A 26,565-nucleotide genomic window follows, 5' to 3' on the forward strand; every position below is an offset into this window, starting at 1 on the left:
TCTCTGACCTTCACATTCTTGCCATGGCACACCCACGCCCACACACATGTGCACACTCTCACAAACAAAAGGGACATGTGGTTGAAAAGCTTAGAATCTCTCTTACCATATTTCCCTCTGTTGTGATCATCCGTTGGCTGGAAGTCCTGGGAAGACTAGTGTGCTGGGAGGAGCAAGAAAAGTCCAAACTCTTCTGTGAGTAGCGTCAGTAACTGAGCCACAGACCAGTCCTACATGGTCATTGAGCTTACCTTGTTTTGTGGTAGGACAACTGAGGCAGAGTTTGTGGGCTCGAGTTGCTAAGTCTGTCCTGTCTACCTGGCAGCACAGCTGTACAGGAAAGATGGTCCCTTTGACCCTGTGCCTAGGTGCTGTGCTGATCCTGCATAGGGGGACCACCTCACCCCAGCAGCCACTGCGCAAAGACGTAGGAGTCATCATGAGGACAGACAGGCTGCTCTTAGTGTTGGCGGCACTAGTGAGTAACAAAAACAAATTAAGTGCCACAATATTCTTAGTACCAAAGCTATTTTTAAATGTCTAACACACATGCAAATCTTCCCAAATTAGCCATCAGCTGGAAACAAATTATGAAATAACATTTTAAATGCATAGATGTACTTTTACCAACTGGCAGATAGATAGCCTAAAATATCTGTATGCAAAGGCCTCATATGCTCAGAGTGCAGTTTGTTATGTATGGCTGGCTAATTTTTTAGATCCTGTCAAATAGTGAGTAGGAAAACAAACTGTAATAAAAGGATATATAACCTTGACAGTCATTTGAAATGCACCATGTGTTGCGTGTGGAACGGCTGCCAGTGAGACCAGTCGACCTGTTCCACTTCCAGTGACTCAGTGCTAGATAGCCAGGCTTTCTAAACTAGTTTTTGGCAACCAAGCTTTCTTGGAATAGTCGTCTTTCTTTCAAGTTATTCAGCACAGGCATTTGTAATAAATCCGCAGTTATGGGTATATAACTAAAAATCATTCACGTGGCCTCCTTCAAACCTAAGAGCACGATCACACAATGCAGAGCCAACTCTTCCTTGGGAATAATTAATTGTTACCATATGAAGCTGTGAGAACAATGTGACCATGTTCGACTTTTAGTTTTATTATGTCACTACTTATCTAGAAACAAGCGGGGTGACGTTAGCTTCTAACTGCAAGACAAAGGAAGATAAGTGAGCTGAAAGCGAGGTTATTTACAAATGGCTTTGATGGCAGAATCGTCTGAATGAGAGAACTAGCCCACAGTGGATGTTTTTAGAGTGGACAGCATTAAAACTGACATTGTTTTCTCCCCACCAACTGTCTCCAGTCATTAATGTGGGGTGTGCATAGTACAGGAGGCTGACCAGGGCGTCTCTTACACTAGGTGAGAGCTAAACCCAGCTGTAGTAAATCATTTGAAAACTTTTCTCAGAATATACGACGTACTGGCCCATCAAAACCACAGTTCTTTAAGAATAGTCAACGAAGAATACATGGGATGCAAAAACATCCGAAAGAAGTAGCGATAGGCTCCTCTTCAAACCACCTCGGTCGGTGCTGTCTCCTCTCGTCATGACTCAGTTGCCACTCTCTCCCTTCTCCCTAGTCACCATCCACATTGTGAGATTTAGCCATTCCTGTTCAAGTACTGAATTATATCTTTGCCTCTCGGTGCCCTCCAATCAGATCCCTGTTTCTGTCAGACTCACTCCATCTGGTTATGTCCTCCTTACCCTCCTTGTTGTTACTTTCAGTGACTTGAACAGTTTCTCATTGTCAGAGTCCTCTGCCCACAACCCCAGCCTTCTTCAGTGCCGTCGGCTCTCGTGCTCTGTCTTCTTTCCAGTGATCCCTCTCCTCTCGCCTACTCACTTCCTCATACACCCCCCAAACTTTCCTGCCTTCCACGTCAGTTACCCCAGCATCCTGATCTCCGTCAGTGTCTCATAGCCTTGCAGCCTGATGACCCAACAGCTTCTGCATCTCCTAACTCATGAAACTATGTGAAGTTCTACGTATAGTTCCTGCATGTTTCCTGCCAGCCTGCTGTGTCTACGTACTCTTTTAACCAGTCTGTATTCCTAGCCTTATTTGCACCCTCTTGCAAATCAGTACCCCACAGCTCACTAGTTGCCATCCTTACATTCTCACTCTGTAGCTGTGTCTCAGCAGCTCATCCCCTTGCACCCTCTGGACTATTTCTACTGGAGTGGCTCCTTGGTACTTCCAACTCAGTTTGTCTATGAATGAGCTCATGGTTGCCCTTCCTCTACCTCATACATGCCACAAATCTCCTCTCCAGAGACAGACTGATCTTGTCCCGCCTAGTAGATGAGGTCAGCATGCACAGAGTTGCTCAGGCCAGCAGCCTCGACATAGGATGGCTCTCTCATATCTGATCAGTCAGTGAGACTGATTGTTATGTCCCAGGAGCCTCTAACATCTCTAGCATAAATCTTCTAATTGGCTGCCTTCTCGCTACACTTACCTCTTAAATCAATTTTCTATAATATCTAGAATCGTTTAGAAATATAAATTTTACTATATCATTTCTATGTCTCCAAAGAACATTACAATAAATTGAAATTCTTACTTTGCCTTTAAAATATTTTATGTTTTATGAACCTCATTTTGCAAATTAGGCAGTTGTGGCTTACATTTATTAAGTTGCCCAAGAACTGTGATTTATTTGCCAGGACCAGGATTTTTCCCCCATGTAATGTATACTGATCACGGTTCCCTCTTGCTCTTCTACCAGTTCTTCCACACCTCACCTCCCATCTTTTCGTCTTTTATTTGAAGAAAAAAAAAAACAGGCTTCTAAGGGACAATAATAAAATGTTATATATTAAGATAAAACCAAAACTAACATCTCAGAATAAGACAAAGCAAGCAGAAAGAGAAGAGCCCAAGGAAAGGCACAAGAAATAGATACAGTTGAAGAGACCCACTAGAGTGCACACTCAGGAAGCCCATAAAAACCCTAACCTGGAAGCCATGATATATACCCAAAGGACATGTGGAATGAAATGAGAGAAAAATATGTATAAATATTATAAAAATAAAAATAAGATAAAAACCAAGACCTGACAGGACATTGAGACAAGGAACCCCCTCCAGAGGTGCCCAAGACCAGGATTGTTCCCACATGGAGCACTAGTAAGGTTTCTCTGTTTATAACATTTGGATGAAATGATAATATAAAGATGAACATCTATGCAGCTTTATTTTATCAATAAATTGGTCAGTTTGTATTTGGAACACTGTATAAAATTTTCTTTAAAATACTGGAACTCAATAAAAACTCAGAGATAGAAATTGGGGTTCAACCTGAAGATGCATAAAGCAAAGTAGCCAGCCACTGACTGTGACCTGAGCCTCAGGAATCTCAGAATGAGACTGTGTCTGACACTGTCTCCTCCCACTTTATAATCCTCTCTGGTTCTGGGACTAAAGGCGTGCACCACCCAGTCTCCATGGGAACCAGTGTGACTACTGCCTGGTCTGTCAGGCTGACCAGTGGGGCTGTTTTACTCTCCAATCCCCAGGCAAGCTAATTTATTAAAATACAAATGAAATGCCACTACACAATACTAATAATACTTAAGTATCTTTTATTTTAGTGGCAAATACATCTTTTTTTATTTTAGAAGGGAAATACATTTTTTAAACTTTTTCCATTTAAAAATTTCTTGGACAATTTCACCCGTGTATATGAGAATTTTGGAGCCGGGCTGTAATGGTGCATGCCTTTAATCCCAGCACTCGGGAGGCAGAGGCAGGTGGATCTCTGTGAATTCGAGGCCAGCCTGGTCTAAAAGAGCTAGTTTCCAGGACAGCTAGGGCGTTTACACAGAGAATCCCTGTCTCAAAAAAACAAAAAACAAAAAACTTTTGTCATGTCATCTCTCCGTTGATAGCTTCACACGTGCAAATAAGAATGTTGAGCATGTCATCCCTCCATCCCCCTTTCCTAGTACCTTCCTTTCCTGCCGAAACATTCCCCTTCCCAGAATATCTCCTCCTCCTTCATGTCTTCTTTTGGCTTGTGATCCACTGAGTTTAATTATAGTTCTTATGTGAGCATGGATGAGAGATTAACCCAGGCAGCCATTCACTGCCCGTGGAGCACAGGGAGGAGTGGAAGGCCCTTCCTTCTCCAGTGGTTCCTGCTGACAGACCTCATCTGGGGCAGTGCTTGTCCAGGTAACACAGCCACAGTGGGTTCACAGCACAGCAGCTGTACCATGCGCATCACTGGTACTGCGGTAAACAGCCCAACTTATCTATAAACGTGAGTAATCAGAAGGCAGTTGAGCAGAATGACTGTTTAGCAAGACAAAATTAATTAATGAAGGTCTGCCGTTTGGCACCTCCCCAGCCATAAGCCCTGGACCAGTTTTACAAAACCAGGCATGAGTTTCCTCTTGTGGAAGAGGCCTCAAATCCAGCCAGAAATCACTGGGTCATCCCCATGACAATTAAGCCATTTTTGCAACAGAGGACGTATCTTGCCTGGCAGATCCTTCCTGTAGCTGTCATAGATGGATGAGCCTGTTGGTGACTTTTTCTCCTCCAGCTCCCTGAATGCCACAAGCCTTAAAGGAGCTGGCCAATAGGAGCAAAGCTCTCTGGTCACCTCCATCTCGGTTCCCGTATGTCCTCTGACCAAAGCGTATGGTGTTGAAGTCAAATATATCCTTAACTCTTGTAATGTGTGCATAGGCATATAATCGAAATGTTTTCAGTGGGCGTTTCATGTGAATAGACTCATGCCCTCCCTTTAGCAATAGAAAGAGGATACATGACTGAAAATCTTGACACCCTCATGACTGGGATGTAGTGGAACCTATTTCTATAGTAGTTTTCTATTGTTTCCAGAATTCTGCGTAGCTTGGAATGTTTCATTGAGGAATATTAACAGTAGGGGCAGCCCCCAACAAGTTGTGAACTCAGAAGTTTTTCTTTGGCTTTCCTCAGTGTTTTAGACTCACACAGTTCTCTTCCTCCACCCCCATGTCGAGACAGCCAGCTTCCATCACCTCTGAATGGCCTAATGGCTCCACACTGCCTCCAGCTTAGCCTTTCTTAAGTCAGGTATTGATCCCATTAGAACTTGCTGGTGCTTTTTTCCCTTCAAATTTCCAGTATGACAGCCAATTTTCATTAGCTATTGTGTGTTAACTCTGACATAGTTTATGATGTAGAGTCAGAAGCAATTTTTAACCCTCTTCACTGTGTAAACCTCTCCACCAAGACAACACAGAATTTCACACTCCACTACGTGTGTTATGGATCGTGTGTTAGCTGAGTATGTTAATGTGCTTTCTAAGCTCCTCCAGTCTTCCACCAAGATTCCTGAACTCCGATCTAAGGTTCCTGCATACCTCAGAGCTCGCATTTTTCTTCTCCTAGATATGAGTCCCTTGACCCACAGAGCAGGCTCACTCACGGTAGAGGACCGTGCTTGGTGATTGTGCAGCAGATGAAGCACATGGACATGTGGTGTGGTGCCCTTAAAGTCCAAATTCAAGATTTATTTTGTGAAAGTTCAGCTCAATGTTTTTTTTTTTTTTTTTTTTTTAATTTAAAAACGAGCTAGAGATGTCTTAAGGGTTAAAAAATACTCTTACAGAAGACCAATCACACAAGGAGACTCACAACCACTGGGACTCCAGTTCCAGAGATTCTGGTGCCCCCTTCTGGTCTCTGTGGTTACTTCAGGGAAATTCTCATACACATACATTTTCTTAAACACCTAACAAGCAGAACTTATCACTTGCCAGATTGCAATAGCATTCAAGCTCCTGGGCTCTTTGGGCAGGAGTAAGGTCTAAGTGCTAACGTTCATTATGGGCTCAATGTATGCTAATGCGTTGCTTCGCCTCATTTCATTTGTACAGAAAAGTATGACAATACCTATGTCGTTATCCACTTTTTAGAGGAACTAATGTTAGAAAAATCAGTTTGCTGAAGAACCTGTAGCAAGGTGAGCTGATATTTAAATCCCAGTAGCTCTGACTACGAACTTTGTGGCAAACTGATATAGGCTGAATTACCCATATCAATTCAGTGTGTGAATGTCTGCTCATTCACGTGTGAATTATGCACTCAATGAGCATCTCTCTTAACATTTGCCGTACACCCTTCCAGGTGTGAGATAACCTGGTACTTGGCCAGATGGAAACCATTCCCTCGAGGAATGTGTCTGCAGAGAGAATGCTGTGGACGGAGATGACACATGCATGACCTCACAGTGACAAGAGAGAGCTGTGAGGCAGACTCACAAAGGAGAAACCTACCGGCATTCAGAAAGCAGAGGATTTCCCTATTTTCCCTATTTGGGGAGTTGCAAGGCTCAAAGAAAGGTAGCATTTGATTTGGGCTTTGGCAGATGGGAAGAGTTTAAACATGAGACAGTGAGAAAACAGGCATTTCCAATTCAAAGGATCATAGAAATAATGGCCTGAAGAGGCTGTAGAAAAGCTTGCCATGGGTAGCAAGAACAGAATTTCTTTTCTTGTTTCTTGTTGATTCCATTTTGTTTTGTTTTGTTCTTTTAGCACAGGCTGCCTTCAAACTCCCTATGTGCCTGTGTAGCTGAGGGTGACTGAACTTGCAGTTACTCTTCCTCCACCTCACAAGTGCTGGGAGTGCACGTGCACACACCGTGCCTGACAGGCACACTGGATTCTGTGACTTTCTGTGTACTGCATCGCACATGCGTACTCAAAACACATCACTGTGGGGCTTAAGAGGTGACTCAGTGGATAAAGTACTTGCTACCTGTGCTGGACAGTTTTATGTCAGCTTGACACAAGCTGGAGTTATCTGAAAGAATAGAACATCATTGAGAAAATGTTCCCCATAAGATCTGTCTGTAGGGCATTTGCTTAATTGGTGACTCATGGGGGAGGACCCAGCCCATCATGGTGGTGCTATTCCTGGGGTCAGCAATTCTGTAAGAAAAAAGGCTGAGCAAGCCAGTAAGTAGTACTCCTTCGTGGCCTCTGCATCAGATTCTGCCTCCAGGTTCCAGCCCTCTGTGAGCTGTTGTCAGACTCCCTTCGGTGATGAACAATGTGGAAGTGTAAACCAAATAAACCCTCTCCTCCCCAACCCTCTTTTGATCATGGTGTCTCATCACAGCAGTAGTAACCCTAAGATACTGTCTAAGCCTGCAAACCTGAGATCAGTGAAAAGCCAGTGTAGCAGCCTTTGCCTGTAATCCTATGCTGGAAGGCAGAAGTGGAAGGATCCCTGAGGATCCTTGCTGGCCAGCCAGTGAGCTCCGGATTCAATAATGTAAGTGTGACGAAGGAAGACACTTGATGCTGCTCTCCATCCTTCACATGTGTGTGCGTGACACATGTGTACATCATGCTCTCTCACTTCACTCAACAGTGAAACAAAAGCTTACAAATAAACTAAGAGACACAGCCCTTAATTCACAGTACCTAGGAATGTCTCTTCCCACATACCTGTGCAAAAACTGGAGCTGTCAACCTTCTTCAGCTGCCAGATTAATAAATAAATTATTCCATTGTTACATATTTGCTTAAATTAGAATTTCTTGAGTATTATTAAAGTTTGGTAGCATTTTCATGTCTGCAAGTCAGTTTTGTTTGTTCTGTGATATAGTTGCTTTTAAGGTCTGTGCTTTAGCCTGTGCAGGCTGGTGTCTCCCGGGTGCTATGGAAAGCATCGGCTCCTCAGTCAGAGTCAAAGCCTGCATTAGCGGACAGCCCAGCAAGCAATGTGAGCGTCACATTTTGTGGGTTCTCCTTGCTTTCTAACAGTGCTATGCAGAAAGGCCCTGGGGAAGTGCTGTGCTGCCGTGGACACTGGGCACAGCTGAGGTATGTGGAGCTGGTGGTGTCTCTTTAAGGCACATATGTTTTCTTCCATACGCTTCCCAGTTGGTTTATAGGAGCTGTCTCCTGTCTGAACAACTTGTGCCTGATCTCTCATTGAGTCTTGCCTGGCTTGCCCTGTCTGCTTTTTTATTTTTTATTTTTACCAATGACATTTTTTCCTGATTGCTGAATTTTGTTGCATACATAGCAATAATTTGCTGTTTAAAAATAAAAATGTGGCAGCTTTCTTTCTTTCTTTCACTCTGTGGTCTTTACAGATTTGGTCCTGTGTTTATGTTTGTGTGAACAGTGATGCGGGTCTCACTTTTTGTCCTTACACTTCCGTCTTCCGGCTGCCTGTCTAGAAGTATGCCCTTACTTCACCAGGACTTGCCGCTCCCTGCTTTGCTATCCTCATCCCTTAATCTATTTGTATCTTAAATCCAGCCCTAGCTTTAGAATAATGGAGGTTTAGAAAAAGTGTTGAGTTTGTTGTCCATTGGTTTTCTTTTGTATAGAAAAGTGTGGGTGTTTTTCTGCTATTAAGTGAGTCTTTCTTTTAAATGAGTCCTCTAGAGTAAACAGGGGTAAGATGACTGAGAAGAACATCCTACAGCATTCTCTTATACTTTATCTTCCTGACACGTCGTAAGGTTATAGCTTCTTTGGAAGTTTAATTTGCATTTTGGAGCATGTACAGAGCATGATGTTAGTTTTATATTTTTAAGTTTTTATTTATGTATTTTGTGTATATGGTTGTTTTGCCTGTGTATTTGTCTATGCATCATGTACATGTGTGTGCCCTCAAAGGTCAGAAGAGGGTGTCAGATCCCCTGGGTCTGGAGTTACCGACAGTTGTGAGCCGCCATGTTGGTACTGGAGATTGAACCTGTGTCCCATGAAGGAACGCTGAGCCATCTCCGAGCCCATAGTTTCTAATTTATAAGTTAAATTCTCGCTTTTTTTCTCTGTTTTCCTGTAGGTCCCTTGTAGTTTGGAATATTGGGATGAACTCCAGAAGGTCTTCGTTTCATTCCAAGAATTCAGCCTGTCTGAAAGCAAAGTCTGTGAATTGCAGTTGCCAGACATCAGTCTTGTGAGCGACCAGAAGAAACTGGTGTCCTCCGATCTGTGGAGAATTGTTCTGAACAACAATCAGAATGCAGCAGACGACCAAAGGTAACAGAGGCAGACGAGAGAGGAGGGCAGCAGACAGCTACTGGGCATGTGCCTGATGAGAGACAAAGGAGGTGGAACTCAGTTCTGCTGCTTGGCAGTCTGGGCTTTGATCACAGTATAGACTGAGAGCCCGGGAAAGGGCCTGATACCTAAATATAAAATTAAAATAATGAATAGTGTCAGTCAAACAAAACCGTCCATCATTCTGAGCCAAAAACATAGAGTAAATGGCCTGATGGGCTCTTGATGTAGTACTCAGAATGGTGAGAATAAACCTGGGGCAGTAAACGGAGGATCGTGTAAGTGTAATTGTCCATATATAAAGTCAAACTTTGGAAATGTATTCATCTTTAATGACATTTTTTTAAACTTTAAGAGGTAAATCTGCAGACGCTAGCAACATTTGACCAACCAAGATCAAGCTGCTGGCATTTGCAGCTGTGAAGTCACAGCTGTCGTGATGGATTCCAGAAGCTACAAGCCGCAGATATTCTTGATCACATCTCCAGAGCTTCCTAGGCACAGTATAATTCCAGATTATGCCCATTTCTAGTATTTGCCTTCTTGGTGTACGTCTAGTCTTAAAGCTGTTCAGCAGGTCTCCTGCTAAGCCTTTGTGCTTACGCTGTCATGAAAGAGGAGAAAAAGAATGTGACCTCAGCCCTCCCTGGACCATAGGCTGTGTGCAGTGAGACAGTGCAACCAGGGACCCCTTCCCTGTTGTGTGCAGTGAGACACTGCAACCAGGGACCCCTCCAGGGACCGTTCCCTGGACCATAGGCTGTGTGCAGTGAGACAGTGCAACCAAGGACCCCTTCCCTGTTGTGTGCAGTGAGACACTGCAACCAGGGACCCCTCCCTGGGCCGTATAGTTGTGAGGTTTGGGGTTTTACTTCCTATTTCTGTCTAGTTCCTACAGCTGCTTTACTGTGGTGTGTTAAGTGCATGAACAACTAATATGTCACTCCTTCTACAAGTATACGTTTGATTTTAACCCTGACGATGATATTTGAACCTCACAAACAAATTCATAGAAAGTTGCTTAAACCAGCATTCTCGCTTAGAGACATTATAAGAATTCCTCGTGTTGGACACAGTGGTGCACACCTGTCATGGCAGCACTTGGAAGACAGAGGCCAGAGGACTGGGCATCCCAGGGCAGCCTCTGCTGCAGAGCAGCTTTGTCTGAGACTGTAGCTGCAGCTTGTGCCGTCGTGGTGCCCTGGAGTTTGTATTCTGTAGTCAGTGTTGATTTTCTAGCCTATAGTGCATGCTACATTCCACATAAGTGGAAACTGCAGTTGAGACATGTCGGTAAACGTTCCAGTGTGTTACCTTCGTGCTCACCAGCCTTTCCATAACCACTTCCCACAGCGGCCGGAGTCACACCCCAGAGAACCCCACAAGTCCACGCTACCCTTCTGAGCTCCTGTCCCATGTCCACTCCCTGTACAAGCAGTGTGTCACCAGTTAGGGTGTGCATTCTTCTGAGACTGGATGACTTCTCTTTGTTTTAACCAGACCACTCTAAAATGTAACTTTAAGAGGATGACCAAGTGAAGAGAGAATTCCTGTAGTGCCGTTAGCCAAAGGACCACTTTGAAAAGTCTGTCTGTGCCACTCAGTGCAGTGTCCAGTGGGTCCTCGATACAGAGTGTAGATTAACTCACGGAATGTAAGTGTGGACAGTAGAGAAAAGTAAAGCAATAATGGGACATTTGCACGGGCCCGGGGAGTCTCGGGTTTTAAAGAGCAGAGCCATGCTCAGAGCTGTGGTCTCCTTGCGCCAGTATGACAGCAAACTGTGCATCAGTTCTGTGAAACGAGTAGAGGAGACATGGGATGTGATGTAAGTAGACAGGCCGGAGACTGGAGAACAGTTTGGACGCTTTCTGCAAATAATCCAAATAGAATATTCAACATAAAGTGAACTAAAAAAAAAAACAAAACTCTTGTGTGTGAGTACCACATAATACTTGGTAATTAACGTATTGACTGTAGGATTTTCCGTCATAGCTGTAGAAAGACATTGTGCTCTTGTGATGCTGGGAAGTAGAGGTCCCTGAGCTGCTTTTGTCTTCCACAGCTCTGCAAGTGAATCTGGCTCTCAGAGCACCTGTGAGCCACTTGTAACTCCAACAGCCCTGGCTGCTTGCACCAGAGTCGACTCGTGTTTCACCCCATGGTTTGTCCCGTCTCTCTGCATGTCGTTCCAGTTCGCTCACCTGGAGTTTCGTCTTTGCCATCACCTGGACCAGCTAGGCACAGGTATGCACCACTTCAGCGTCCGGAGGGCATCTGCTCGGTACCGTGGCACTTGGTGTTCTCCACACAGTGAGAGCTCTACCGCACCAGCCCTGGGCACTGGCAGATTCACCCTAAGGCTGATCTGGCACAACAGGTGTGACCCTACTCCTCACTGAGGGCCATTGTGGTGACATGTTTTCACATGTTTCCTAAGAGAAGTTTCAGGAAAGTTTTTTTTTTAATTACTGTTATTCTAATTCCAATATTTTTGGAAGAAATACATGTTTTAGTCTGAATCCTACATTAATGGGAAATAGATCCCAAAAATACTTGGTGTTTATCACCTGAGTTCAAGATGCCTATCCTGTAAAAGATAGGCACATTCTCATGAAATTACAAGACTCATAATTTTACACATTTTAAAAAAATATGAATAAAATCCCCCACCTAGCAAAAGTAGGCTCCTATAGATTCCCAGTATAACTACTTCTCAGGTGTTGTGTTCGGTATCAGTGCTTTTCTAGTTAATATAGTTTACGTTTTGGGTTTTCAACCTACATGTCATGGAAAAAGAGAGGGAGATTAAAACTGGACATAGCTTCTGCTCAGCATGTTGCCTTTTCAGCAAGCATAGAGTTTACCTGCTTTTTCCTGAGTCACGTCTTTGTTTAGAGATTTAGACGGTTGTCTGTTCCTGTTGCTGTGATCAACAGCTTTATCTGTGGAAGCGATGACAGCCTTTGAGCAGACAAAACAATGTATCTGCAGTGTCAGCCGGTCCTTCAAAGACTGTAACAGCTTAAAAACAGTTGTTTACACTTATGAATACCAAGTTCTAAATTCAAAGCCAAGTGGGTCACTTAAGTCACCTCCTTTGTTTGCACGCAGAATCGGCACATCCTAATTGCTGTTTGTCTTGTTTCCTTCCAAGCTTCACCGCGGCATCTCCAGCCGTTCATTCCTGATAAAAATGTGCCCTCCGAACTGGAGTACATGGTGATTTCCTTCAAAGAACCAACCCTGTATTTTCGACAGTGGAGCAGCGATTCTGTCTGCCAGGAGATCCGGTTCTCCTCGCAGGTGGACTGTAGGCTTCTGGAGTGCAGAAACGTCACGATGCAAACTGTGGTGCATCCCTTCGGCATCTCGGGGCAGATCGCGCTCTCCGATGACAGAGTGCAGAGGGTGCTCGACGGCACCGTGATCATGGACTCCGTGCTTGTCAACTTCGGGCAGCATGTGGTTCACTCCCTGAACACCGCGATACAAGCTTGGCAGCAGGTATGCACATTCCCCAGCAGTGTGCAGCTTAGCCACGTCTGGTCTGTCCTCACACTCTCCCTGTTATTAGTGAGAGAATGGGCACCACCGTATGCTGGCCTTCTTTGTCTAGGTAAAGTGATGCGAAGCTTCTCTTCAGAAAACTTTGGAGGATGTGGGTTCACACACACCAGAGATGTTGCCCGTCCACTCCTGACTAATACGCCACGTCTGGGTGGAAAGTAACATAGTCAAGAATTTGTTTGAAGTCCTATGGCTTTATTTAGCTAAAGCTTCAACTTCGGTATATTCCAGAGTGTCTGAATGTTCAGTGCAGAAATGAAGGCCTTACAGTAAGCCTTCCAGATTCTCAGACAGAAACATAATGCAGTCTAGTCTCTTCCTTTGCTGGCATCCTGCCTTTTTATCCACTAGAATATTCTTACATTCATTGAGAATTGTAGTAACTTTAATAACTGTCCTTGTACTTTTATAAGAAATTATTCATAAATAAATAAAAAAAGAAATTATTCATATCAAAAAACAGAAGATGTATAAACCAATCCTGAATGGCTTATTTAAAATGGAAAACCTGCCAGTGTCTAGCACCATGGAAACAGTCCCATTGGATGTTTGGATGATAATACATGCAGAGATGCAGAATAAGTCGCTTCTGCTTGCGCGCTGTTTTCATTGCTGCATCATCTCCATTCTGCGCACCCTCCTGTGCTGACCTCTCCGCACGGGCACTAGGCAGTGTGGTGAGCGTGTCTGCTCTGGAAAGGAGTTCAAGGAAGAGAACTCCAGTGGAAATTTTTATAGGAATAACTTGAGGATCTTTATGGAAAGAATTTTATGAAATAAATAATTCTAAATAATTTTTAAGTTATCCAACCTAAAATGTTTATGAGAATTAGATTTTTTAAAAATAAAATTTAATGTTCACTTTATACGCATGAAGACCTATACAAGACTAAGGAATTAATTGCTTGACATAGTACTACAATAGCAAAGGGAAAGAAGATAACACATCTGGTTTATATTTTAAGTCTTTTTTAAGGACATTCCATGGTTTTCTTGTTGCAAAGGACATGCGTAAAATAAGAGCTAGTGTGATCTAAATCTTTGCAGCTGGTTCAAATAGCAATGTGAAAAAAAAACTTCCATAGCTCCAATTTCTAGGGTTTTTTTTTTCATATTTTGAACAATGCATTTAATAAAAAACAAACATAGAAAATAGAAAAGAATTCTTGATAGAAGAATTCAACCCAGGACATTTTTGTCTTGGTATCAGAGCTTTTAAAGAAGACTCATATGTGGCAACTACTGCAAAATGGCCTTCAAAATATCAGTTTTCTCCCAGAGAAAAAAATGTTCTCCTAGACACAGCTATACACATAAATAAAATATGGTACATAAATATTTAAATGTCTTAAACCACATCAGACTGCAAATGACTGGCTGGCTGACGCAGAGCCTTGCAGGAACACTCCATTAAGTAGAGCCATGTGTCACACAGGAGACTGCTGACAGGTACATTCTAGGAATAGTTGGTTCTGATTTATACAGGGATTTGGCAATGTTAACATGAGCCACAGAGGATATGCTTCTGTAATTGTTGCTGTAATTTTCTTGTTTCCTCCCATGTCAAGGGTACTTGCCACCAAGTTTTAATGTGGTAGGCGTCAAACCCTACGTAGTCTAAAGTAAACATGAAAGTACACTACTTTGAAATCAGAGGACAGTTGACATTGAAATGGGCTGCTACAGGCTTATTACACTCGTTATTTCTGTCCTGAACAACCTCATTGTCTTTAGAGGGAAGTTTATTCTGAAACTTGAATTTTATTGTATGTTAATAATGCCAACATATAGTATAGTTATTGGCAATTAAAATGAATTTAATAAGTATAACAAGAGATTTGCATTCTCCATCTACTTTTTAACAGATTCTTATCAGGCATAAAATAGTTTGGCCCTTCACCTTTATGTCATAAGTTCAAAATTAACAGACCTTTTCTGATTTCTGTGGTTTTAGAGCGTTCTTCCTCTCCATTTTTCTCTCCCTCTCCCCATCTCTCTCTCTCTCTCTCTTTCTCTCTCTCTCTGTCTCTCTCTGTATATATGCATGTGTCAATTGATGATGGTTTCTTTCATGAGACTAAGAATTCAAAACCCCACTTTCTTTTTGCTTCCTGTGTCAGTTTCCAAGGTTTGAACAAATAGCATTTAAATGGTAATCACACTCACGTGTCTTCCTTATACCAAATGTTATCTCTGCCGTGCAGATTCCCGTACTTGAAATATGAATCTTTTAACTACAGATCCTTGCGAGCATTCTGGGACTTAGCATAGATGGTGTCACTTAAATGAATATATGCATTTTATATTATATAACAGAATCTAAAATATCCCAAGAAATGTTGAAGCTTATTACAGTTACAGTAAATTCTGTAGATGAAGGAGCAGTGGAGAAACACTTCCCCGAGGACCTTACTTTAGAAAAATGTAAACAACCCCTTTGTGTTCTTTAATTTACATTTTCCTCTAAAACTTTTGTTGTTTATTAAATCCTCATCAGTTTTTCGGAGGAACCTCTAGCTGGTAACTTAACCTCTGTGTTGAGACTGATTCTGACCTCAGGATGTGTAACTGAGGGGGGCTGCAGGCAGACCCTTCCTTCATGTCTGTGCTCTTGCATGGAAAGGAGAGAGAAATGTTTACAGGAAAGCATTTTATTTTGATTATATAATACCAAGTGGAAAAATCTCATCAAAACTAATCACACACTGTGATTTTGGTTTGATTAAAGGTTTTAGATAAATACATTAAATAGGATTGGGTAGATCAGTCTGAAATAGTAAGAGCCAGAATATTCAGGGGGGGAAACATTGCTTGAGAAAAATTCTTCCAAATGAGCATAAAATTGACAGTTTAAATTTACTTTTTAAATATTTTTCTAGTTTTTATAAAGTCAACATGTTTTCCCAACATAATTATTAACATTAGACTAGGTATGGTTCTTTGGTAGAGTGCTTACCTGTGTGCATCTGGCTCTGTGCTCAAGTCCTGGCATAGTCAGAAGACCGACTTTCTTTAGTTGTTTGTGTGTTGAATGTGTATTGAGGACCTAAGCATCAAGAGTCCTCATGAATGCTGGAGGTAAAGTTCCTTCGTGGGCGGCAAGTGCAGCATCTGATCCGAGCTGATAGATGCTGTCACGTCCTCATCGACTAGGGAGACCTGGGGAATCTCAGAAAGCTGCTTTGGAGGCACTGACTTTATACACAGGAACCTGCAAGTCTGTCCAATAAGAGGTCAAAGAAAAGAAGTCCCACAGTAGGAAGGGACTGGGCCAGGAAGCACCTTCACATTCGACTGAATAAAGGAGAAAAAGAGACCAGGGGAGTATGGAGTTCCTGGGAAAGGCAGGCAGAACTGGAGAGTGGAGGACCTGGGGAGGAACTGGAGTGCCCACAGAAAATGACGCTTGAAGTGCAGCTGGTGCTGGTGCTCTCCGCGTGGCCTGACGTGGTGAAACCCAACAGCAGGCATGCTTTAAGCTCATGTTAAAAGCTAATTGTTAAAAGCCATGTAGAAAGCAGTGATGGTTGTAAGTGGGTCTCAGCATGTCAAGCAAGGTTCTGCACCATAGGAATTGGAGGATAAGCAAGAATGGTAGATGACTTACAAAGAAAAGGGATAAGAAGAAAGAAGTAATAGTAGTGGTGATGGTGTTGGTGGTAATGGTAATGGTTGGTGTAGTGCTGGTGATAGTTGGTGTGGTGGTGGTGGTGGTGGTGGTAGTGGTGGTGGTAATAGTTGGTGTGGTGGTGGTAATGGTGGTGGTCTTCACAGGTGTCTAGGAGAATGAGTCCTGTCAGGGCCTCCTCATCACCCAAAACTATGGAACACACTCCTTGGGTGTATTCTGCATGGCTGGAGTTGGATTTTATTTCCCACAGTTCTTTGCTGGTGGAGTTGTAGGTCTGCTCTCTGTCCTGCTTGGGTACCACTGACATTCATCTGTACGCTCCTTGGGTTTGTATGTCTGAACCCCATGAATCATCACGCTGCTGAGTTATGTCACTCTTTACTCTCCTCCCCTCAGTAAAGGGGAGACTGCAGTGCGTGGTATTCTTTTGCTCCTGAGCCAGAAAATAGAGGCCCCCATTACCTGCAAATCAGTTAGCTATTTGGGAATTCTTATACCCTCGAGCTGATACCTTTCTTAGCTGTGCTTTGTTTCCCAAAAGCATTTGACTAGTTTTTAAGCCACAGCCTGGGTGATAAAGACAGCACCACCAGTGTTTTGATGTCACAGCAGCCGGGAGGGACACATTGAGTCCCATTATCAGAGGAGCCTTAGACGCCTAGTGAGGCAGATCGCTACTGAGCTGTGTGCTGAATGAAACAGACACTGGGGACTTTTTCAGCTTACATGATTCTTCTTAAAAACTGCAACTTGGCCTTTAAATGGATTCTGGAGTTGATCTGTTTTGTATGTTCAACCTCTTAACAATAGAGGGAAAGTTATGGTTTTATTTATATCTCTCACTGAGCAGATTTGCATACACACACACACACACACACACACACACACACACACACCTCCCTCCCTCCCTCTTAAGGAACCCAGGGTTGTAGTAACCTAAATGATCCTTACTTTGTGTAGGGTACAAACTGTGGCTTTGGTAATTGGCGTTGATTGCAGAGTTTCGAGGGCTGGGAACATGGTAATTTTAGCCTCTAGTCCTCTGCTGAGAAACACGCACGACCCAGGACAGCACTCTTTATAGCATGTTAATTCGCTTTAAGAAATGCTAAATGTTTGTGGGATCTCATTGTTCTTTTCCTCTTCTGTGTGTATGATTTATTTTGTAGGAGTATAAATTGAAACACATTCCTGGAACATATGATGGCTTTAAGATATTTTTGTTGTGCTTATCCTAGAAATATAGAATAGGCTGTACACCAGAGCTAATGACAACAGGTCCTTTAACATTTGTGTGTTATAACAATGGCCACTGGGCAGACAGCTGCCAAACATCTTGCAATTAATCTGATACACACATTGGCTTTCATATTCTTTTCCTTCCAGAACAAATGCCCTGAGGTAGAGGAATTGGTCTTCAGCCACTTTGTGATCTGTAACGACACACAGGAGACGCTGCGGTTTGGCCAGGTGGACACTGATGAAAATATCCTGCTGGCGACTCTCCACAGCCACCAGTACAGCTGGCGTTCTCACAGATCCCCACAGGTACTGGAGAAGCCGGCTGACAAACAGCCATTGTGAGTGCTGCTCAGGAAAGAGAGGCCTCAGAGGTCAGGGCCCTTCTGCAGAGCGGGGTGGAAGGAAGGTGCTGTGCTGCTGTGTGGTTCTGTTCTCCACGTGGTGCAGCTCTGTTTTTCTGTCACTGTAGCCGGGTAAATTAGAGAGATGTGCCTGCAGGGATGGTCTACGGGTGAGTTAAACCAAAGATGTGGTCTAAATGAGAAAAAGAAATCCTAGGACGTGTTCCCAGGAATGAACTCCTATCTGCCTGTGTTTAAAGTGAGTCAGTAGTCAGAGAGCCTGCTTCCCATGTGCTCCATAGGGCTGTTCGCCCCAAGGAGCTAGATGGTTGTCTTTTGCTTATTTTGAGTTTTTTCACATGAAACCACCCACTGTTGATATAAAATTTGGAAATATAGACACAATGAAATATCCTTTATCTAAAAATCTTAATTTTAAATCAAATTAATCTGACAGGACTTTAAAATCCTAAGCTTTTGTAAATACAAATTCTCTTTTTAAAGATTTGTTTTTATTATTTTTGGTTATGTGTATGGAGTGAGTAGGTATATGTCCTTGAGTACAGGTGCCCACAGGTGCCAGAAGCGTGGGGTCCCCTGGAGATGGAGTTATAGACCGTCACGAGCTGCCTGACACGGGCGCTGGACCCGAACTCTGGGGGAGCAGCACAGCTCCCTCCGGTGCCTTGAGATGTAAATCCCTACGAAAGCTTCTCACAACTTTATCCTAAATCTCACATATTTCCCAACTTTTCTCTTGAAAATGTTCCATGTTAGAGCTTTCATTTGCCCTGTGTGACAGGATGGACATCGTATTTATTTTGAATTTTTCTTTTTGCTAGTTTTTTCTTATTGGTTGAAAAGTTAGGAGCTTGCAGAACAAAGGCCCGTGCACATGCAGTCTCAACCATAGTAACACTTGCTGTCTAGATGTTTCCATGGCCACTGCACCACTATCACCTCCACCATCACCTCCACCACCCTGACCTTCAGCTGGCAAGGCTGATCTTAACGCATGCCTCAGGACTGTGGGGACTAGAGGTCAGTGAGAAACAAGAATGGGCAGCCACTGTGACCATTACACTTGGCATAAGTATGCTTTTAAAAAGTTATTATGTAGTCCATTGCTATATCTATTTCAAGTATAAGGGAACTTGATTTTATTAGTTTATATATGTAGTTTTATACCCATGGTCCTATCTTCTTCCACTGTATTTTGTCTGTATGATTCATCTGTTAAACTAGCCAAGCTCTGCAGTTTTAGGAGAAGGGCTGAGAAATCGCTGATACAGTACCCAGGAAAGCCTAATAGTGATAGAGAGGGTTCTTGGTCCATGTGTGACCCCTTGCAGAGGGGTAACTTCTGTAACTTTTCACTTGCATAAATGAAGTTCGTATAGAGCATGTCTGTAGCCAGGTGTGATGGTGCACCTGTATCCCAGCACCCAGGAGGACCAGGAAATTCACACCATTCTCCACAACCTGGGGGTTCAAGGCCAGTATGAGCTGAGTGAAATGGTCTCAACCGCGTCCCCACCCAAAAAAGAAAACTTCGAGTTTAAATCAGACTCCTTTAAAAGAAAATGATGTCCTTTTTATGTTTCTACGTATGCTGAAATGTATTTAAAACCTCTGAAGCCAGAGGCCTTAATGGGCCCAGAGGGCACTCACGGAATTCCTCTCCTCCACAAGAGTACAGCTGCCCCCTCTAATGAGAGGCTGCGTCTGAGCCCAGATCAGAACGACCAGCCACTAACACACCTGGGGCTCATCACAGATGCACAAGTGAGCAACATGTTCCTTCTTCCAGATTCCAAATCATATCCTGCATTGCCCAGCAATCTTGGTTTTAGGAACATTTGTGTCTGTGTGTTTATGCAACCTCGGGTATTAGTCAATTCATAGTCTCCAGGAGAATTTCTAAAGTTCATAGAACTTAACTCCACTAAACAATGTAGCTTATATTGCAGAGACCAAGAAAGTGGCAGTGACACCGGGAAAGTTTTCAGAAGGTCAGGATATCTTAGAACCACACAGAAGGTTGCTAACAACACTGAATCCCGGGAGGACAAGAAGAAACACGGACATACCAATCCCAGAAACCTTGAGCCGAGGAACCTTTTTGGAGCGAGAAGTCATAAACTCCCTTATAGTTTGTAACACGTGCTTTGAGGCAGTCACTTAAGATGTTGGACATTCCACAACAACTTCTTGCCTAAACAAACAAAAGAAGAATAGAACTGCTTCTTGGGGAATAAGTGAACATGTTCAGCTGCACAGAATTGTTGATGCCACCACAGGGACTTACAGCTCGCCAGATAGGTTGTATGACCAAAATCATCAAGGAGTTGGTCTTCAAAGAAGTTTTTCGTGGCATACTGAGGTGAATCTAGATCCTGGAAGTGTGAGTTCCTGGCATCCTCCCAGATACGAGCAAGTAGATGTGGCTGAAAGATAACGGAAGCCCTGCTTGATTTAACCAAGCTAGGAAGAGCGCTCCTCCATAAACCGTAGAATTTACATATAAGCTATCAAGAATAACTTCCTTTCTGGTTCTAGAGAGCACTTTGGTTAATCTTTTGAAATAGGAATACGTCTGCCTTGTGTGTTAAGAATCCGTACTTCTATCTACCTTCAAAAGGCACAATTTATGAATTATGTACATTTTTAGAGGTGTAGAGTTCCAATTATCAGTGATTTAGTTTATTTTATATAAAGATTTATTTTTATATAAATGTGTATGTGCACCATTGTGAGTAGTGGTGCCTGAAGAGGTCAGAAGAGGGTGCTAGATATACAGTAACTGGGGTTAGGATGGGAGCCAGCGGTGTGTGGGTGCTGAGAGCCAAACCCTGACTCCACAGGAGCAGTCAGTGCTCCAGGCCCACAGTCGCCTAATCTTAGTAATTAACTCAGGCAAGGCGGGGGGGGGGGGGGGGGTCACTAGAGAGTGTCTATAAAATAGTAAAATATTTTTCTGAAATGGATATAAAAGTAGTGTATAAGTTCATGAACATAACACATTTTTTAAATTGTAAAATGTAGCTAGTTAAGAATTAATTTTGATGACTAGCACAGTATCTTGCAAAATATTCAGCAGAGATAAGTGCCAAAAATATAAACCCTGCCTGTAAGATGGAGGCTGGCAGCTGTTCACTACGGTACCAGGTGGTAAATACACAGGCCCTTCAGCCTGTGCTGCAGCCTCTCCGCATGCAAGGGCACAGCAGAGTCCAGAGATGATGCAGCATTAACAATGTGAAGGTTCAGGCTGGGACAGCAGCTCAGCAGCTGAGAGCACTTGCTGCTCTTAAGGAGAACCCAGGTTCAGTTCCCAGCACTCACGTGATACTCACAAGCACCCATCATTCAGCCCCTGGGACCCAGCACCCTCCTCTGACCTTCTTTGGCACCAGGCATGTACATGGTGCACAGGCACACTTGCGGGCAAAAGCTCATACATAAAATGAAAATGAATAAGTCTAATTTTTAATTTTTTAATAAAATCTTTTTTAAAGTTAGTTTTTAAAATGTAAAGGTTCCTAAGCTGCCCCAAAAATGCTCTGCTTGCCCCTGAGCCTGTGTTGCCGCCCTTGTTTTCACCCTGTGCTCGTAGACGTCACTCCGACCTCTGTGATGTTCTCATCACTTCAAAGCCTGGCAAACCTTCTCAGAACCTTGAGCGTGTAACTCATACCACGAACACGCTCCTGAGACAGCGGTGACGTCTTCTCTTCTTCTGTGCCCACGCAGTGTGTGAGCTTTAGAAAGTTCTCCAGTTCCCTCAAGACTGTCTTAGAATTCCAGCCAATTGTCCATTTTGTGAGCTGGCCTATAACTCCTGTTCAAATGGATCCGTATTATGTGCTTGTTTGCATGCATCCAGAGCAAAAAGAGGGTCCTTGTTGACCCTGCCACAGTTTAAAACCCCATAAAGCAGACAACGGCAGGAAAGGTTCTGTGTTAACAAGACGGATGAATTTGTCAGGTGTGCTCTGTGTGTGCACACGTGTTAAAGCTGGTTTTGTTCTGTTTATGGTGCTGGGGATAAAAGAGCAAATGAGTAATATTTTTAATGAATTGAGGATATCATTCATATATACAGTGAATTTTCACCCCTCCCCCAGTCATATTGGAGCCTACAAGCACACCTCCCCCCACCCTTTGATGGAAGAGTAAGAAGCTTCCAAGCCATTAAAATAAGCCTAAACCTTGACCCCGTAACTTCCTTAGTAATCTCATGTTAGAAAAGAACACAAACTAGAGCAAAGACTTTAGAAACACTTAAGAAATCAAAGATACTCAAATGCTTATGTTTTCAAATATGCTTTAATTAAAATTCATCACTTTCCCTCCAACCACTCCCATGTCCCCTTCTCAACTTGATAACCTCTTTTTATTTGATTATTATTGTTACATGTGTATGTACAAGTGCATAGTTCTTGTTGTTTGTGTGCATATGGTCTCAGGGATGACCACTTTGTATTGATAGTTAAGAGAGGCCCGCCCCAGAAACAGTCAGTTCCCCCTCTCGCTGCAGTCATTAGTTGTCTGGAGTCTGTGTAGGGAGCAGCCCCACGGAATTTCCTCCTCCGCACTGGCATGTGTTTGATATCGCCGTTGCTCCAGTCTAGTTTGTGTGGCTGTTTCTAGGAGAGACTGATTCCTAGCAGACTTCCTGGTAGTTCCCTGAGCCCTAGATGCAGGAGCTTTGCTGTAGATGAGCACGCTGAAGCTGGGGTCCCCACAGTCCACTGATGTCTACATTATGTCCAGTTGTGGTTTGCTGAAATGGTCTCCATGGGCAGCCGCACCTCCTGTCCCCCTCAAGTGCACCACTCTGCTCCCCCGTCTTCCACACTCTTATCACACGTTCATTCATGAGCCGTTGGTCTAGTTCACGTCCTCTGGCTTCTGCTACTCCACAATCCTGAACTCTCTCTGAGACTTCTCTCAGATATCACGCTATTGCCCATACCCATGGAGATCCCGTGGCCATGGCGCTGCAGGACTGGCCCTTTGACCCACGCCAGCATTCATCAGAGGGGTGGGTGTTGGGATGAAACAACTCTAGGGCCCTGCCTCTGGTCCTGGGTGGTAGCTGGGTTGAACAGCCTGGATCTCTGCCAGGCCTCCCTTTCCCCTCAAGAGGGGCAGGGCCAGCTCTCCTGTGCCACCCTTTGAGGGATGGGGTCAACACTCCTGTGCCCACCTTACTGCTGGTGTTGCAAGTCAGCTAGGGGCAAGGCTCTCCTGCTTGTGGCCAGCAAGGGGCAGGGCCAGATTTCCTGCCTGCAGCAGCGGTCAAGCTGCAGGGCTAGGTAGGACATCAGCATGGCTTCAGTGGGCAGCCCAGACCACGGACATCCACTTGGCTTTTGGTGGTCACATGGGCCGCAGACATCAACAGCCTCCTGTTGCAGTAGGACCATGGACCAAATGTTTATTTTTAAAGAGATATAGTAAAGTAAAATCTTATCTTTTTAAGTTTTTATATAGGAAATAAGATTGTTGCTATCTCCTAGAACCAAAAGAAAAATACAAATTCTGTATATAGAATGCCATCTTCACAATATAAGAAAAATGCACAAAAGTATTGAAAGATGGTGTTTATATGATAGAACACAGTGGCTGACTTGGTGATCTCCCAGGTCCTCCTGTCTTCCCTCTGCCTTAATCAGTCTCCTTTCTTCTGTTCGTTTTTGATGGTGCTTAGTTTCTCTGGTTGTATGCATTAAATGTGCACTAAGGAATGTGTTTTCAACAATCAGTACCTATTAGGCTGTCGCTGCAGAAGTTCAGGACAGGAAGAAATGCTCTGAATAATTAAGATCCCCATTTGGGAAGAAAGTCCAGGGAATCGGGAGTTAAATCAGTTGCATTCAGAAGCAAAGTCCTTTTTTAAAAAAAAAAAATTATTTAAAATTTTTTACAACCACAGTTCCCCCTCCCACTTTCCCCCAACCCATCCCCCATCCACTCCTCTGAAAGGGCAAGGCCTCACATGGAGAGTCAACAAAGCCTGGCACTTTAAGTTGATGCAGTACCAAAATCTTCCTGAGGTGCTGGAGTTTGGCAATGTCCCTTCTGTTTCTATTGTGTGGAATAATTTGAGGAGATAGGTATTAGCTCTTCTTTTTAAATTCTGGTAGAATTCTGCTCTGAAACCATCTGACCCTGGTTTTTGTTTGTTTGGGAGACTTTAAACGACTATTTCTATTTTCTTAGGGATAATAGGGCTATTTAAATTATTTATCTTGTTTTGATTTAATTTTGGTATGTCATAATTATCCAGAAAGTTGTCCATTTCTTTTAGATTTTCCAATTATGCTAAATATAGATTTTTGAAGTATGACCTGATGATTCTCTGGATTTCCTCAGTATCTGTTATTGTGTCCCCCTTTTCGTTTCTGATTTTGTTAATTTGGATATTCTTTCTCTGCCTTTTAGTTTGGATAAGGGTTTGTCTATCTTGTTGATTTTCTAAAAGAACTAACTTTGTTTCATTGGTTCTTTGCATTTTCTCTGTTTCTATTTTATTGATTCAGCCCTCAGTCTGATTATTTCCTGCCGTGTCTACTCCTCAGTGAGTCTACTTCTTTTTGTTCTAGAGCTTTCAGGTATGCTGTTAAGTCGCTAAGTGTGACTCTCCAACTTCTTTATGCAGGCACTCAGTGCTATGAACTTTCCTCTTAGTACTGCTTTCATAGTGTTCCCATAGGTTTTGGTATGTTGTGCCTTCATTTTCATTGCATTCTAGGAAGACTTTAATTTTTTTTTAAATTTCTTTCTTGACCCAGGGGTGATTCAGTTGAATATTATTTGGTTTCCATGAGTTTTGGGGCTTTCTATAATTTGTGTTGTTGTTGAATTCTAACTTTAAGCCTTGGTGATCCAATAAGATACAGTGTTTTATTCCATGTTTTTATATGTTGAGAACTGCTTTGTGACCAAGTATGTGGTCAGTTTTAGAGAAGGTTCCATGAGATGCTGAGAAGGTATATTCTTTTGTGTTTTGATGGAATGTACTATAGAAACTTAACAGAGAAATAAGGACCCTAACAGGTGTTAGGACTCAAATAGGCTTAAGTTTCTGTCTGGTTGACTTGTCCATTGGTGAGAGTGGGGTGTTGAAGGCTCCCACTGTTAATGTATGGTGTTTGATGTCTGATTTAAGCTTTAGTAATGTTTCTTTTACATATGTGGGTACCCTTGTATTGGGGGCATAAATGTTCAGAATTTAGACTTCACCTTGATAGATTTCTTCCTGTGATGAATATGAAATGTCCTTCTCCATCACTTTTGATTAATTTTAGTTGAAGTCTATTTTTTTTTAATTTGGCCCATTCTGTTTAGTGTTCTGTAAGCTTCTTGTATCTTCATAGTCATGTCCTTCTTTAGTTGGAAAAGTTTTCTTTTATGATTTTGTTGAATATATTTTCTGTGTCTTTGAGCTGGTATTCTTCTTCTATCCCTGTTATTCTTAGGTTTGGTCTTTTCATGGTGTCCCGTATTTCCTGGCTGTTTTGTGTTATGATTTTGTTGGCTTTAATATTTTCTTTGACTGATGAATCTATTTCCTTTATTGTATCTCCAATGAGAGAGATTCTGTCTTCCATCTCTTGCGTTCTGTTGGTTATGTTTGCATCTGTAGTCCTATTCATTTACCCAGATTTTCCATTTCCAGAATTCCCTCGGCTTGTGTTTTCTTTATTGTCTCTATTTCTGTTTTCAGGTCTTGAACTGTTTCTGTCACATGTTTGTTTTTTTCTTGGCTTTCTTTAGGGATTTATTGATTTCTTCCAATTTTTTATTCGTCTTTTCCTCAGTTTCTTTAAGGTAATTTTTTCATTTCCTCTTTAAGTTATTTTTAAGGTCATCTTATTCTGCTTCTTCTTCTTTGGGATGTTCATATCTTGCTGTTGTAGAACCACTGGGTTCTGATGTGCGCCGTATTGTTGAATGTATTCTTGCACTGATGTCTACCTATCTCTTCCTCCAATTGGTGCAGCACTGTGTGTGCCTCCAGGGCCACTAATGCTGTGAAGGATGGTTGGGTTTGTGGGGTAGAATAGAGTTTGTAGATTACAGGGTCTAATGGGTGGGGAGTGGTGAAGAGGCCTGTGTGCTATGAGGGTGTGGGCCAAGGAGAACCCCTGTAGAGGTTCCTGTTGATGCCAGGAGACACACAGGGGCTGCTGGTCTAGACAAATTCTGAAACCCACCCGACAGATGCTGGGTATTTCTTGATTCTTAGTTCAGCCCACATATTCTGTTAGGAAGGAATTCTCCATGGTGCATAGCTTCAGGCTCTTGGCTCTAGTTTCTGCACCATCCATCTGTTTCTGTGAAAGTCATCTCTTGGTCATTTTCTTAGCTTGCTTTTTGCTTGAAGAATTTGGAAAGTCTGAAGACCCTTCATTTTGCACTCTATCTCTTTGAGTCTAAGGTGGCAATATTCCTGACAATGTAATCTTTTAAACAACTTTGTGGGTCACTCATTGATTTTATTGAGGATCACTATATTTGGAAATTAAACCTACAGATCTCTCCTAGATTGGCCTTCAGTAGATGTTTTTTGAGTAGAGAAAGTGGGGTGTGTGTGGGGGGGGGGTGTCTCAGTAACGTCTCTAATAGTTCTCAAGATCAGAAGCTTAAAGTCATAATTTAACAATCCTGTGCTCTAATCCCGACTTCTGTATCATTCTGGTTGGCTCTGTATATACTA

General features: G+C 42.8%; 1 protein-coding gene across 4 annotated transcripts in view; it reads left to right on the top strand.

The window, feature by feature from the left end:
• Nucleotides 1-26,565, top strand: part of Vps13b (vacuolar protein sorting 13 homolog B) — a 399,494-nt gene that overhangs the window by 313,032 nt on the left and 59,897 nt on the right. For all 4 annotated transcript variants that reach the window (XM_050163211.1, XM_050163229.1, XM_050163202.1 and 1 more), the window contains exons 40-43: nt 8,836-9,032; nt 11,119-11,300; nt 12,211-12,560; nt 17,641-17,802. In XM_050163211.1, coding sequence (XP_050019168.1) covers nt 8,836-9,032; nt 11,119-11,300; nt 12,211-12,560; nt 17,641-17,802 — 891 coding nt within the window. The remainder of the gene's footprint in view (nt 1-8,835; nt 9,033-11,118; nt 11,301-12,210; nt 12,561-17,640; nt 17,803-26,565) is intronic.

This window comes from Alexandromys fortis, unplaced genomic scaffold, assembly GCF_014885135.2.
Source record: "Alexandromys fortis isolate MF-2015 unplaced genomic scaffold, M_Fortis_MF-2015_v1.1 scaffold_17, whole genome shotgun sequence".
Lineage (NCBI taxonomy): Eukaryota > Metazoa > Chordata > Mammalia > Rodentia > Cricetidae > Alexandromys > Alexandromys fortis.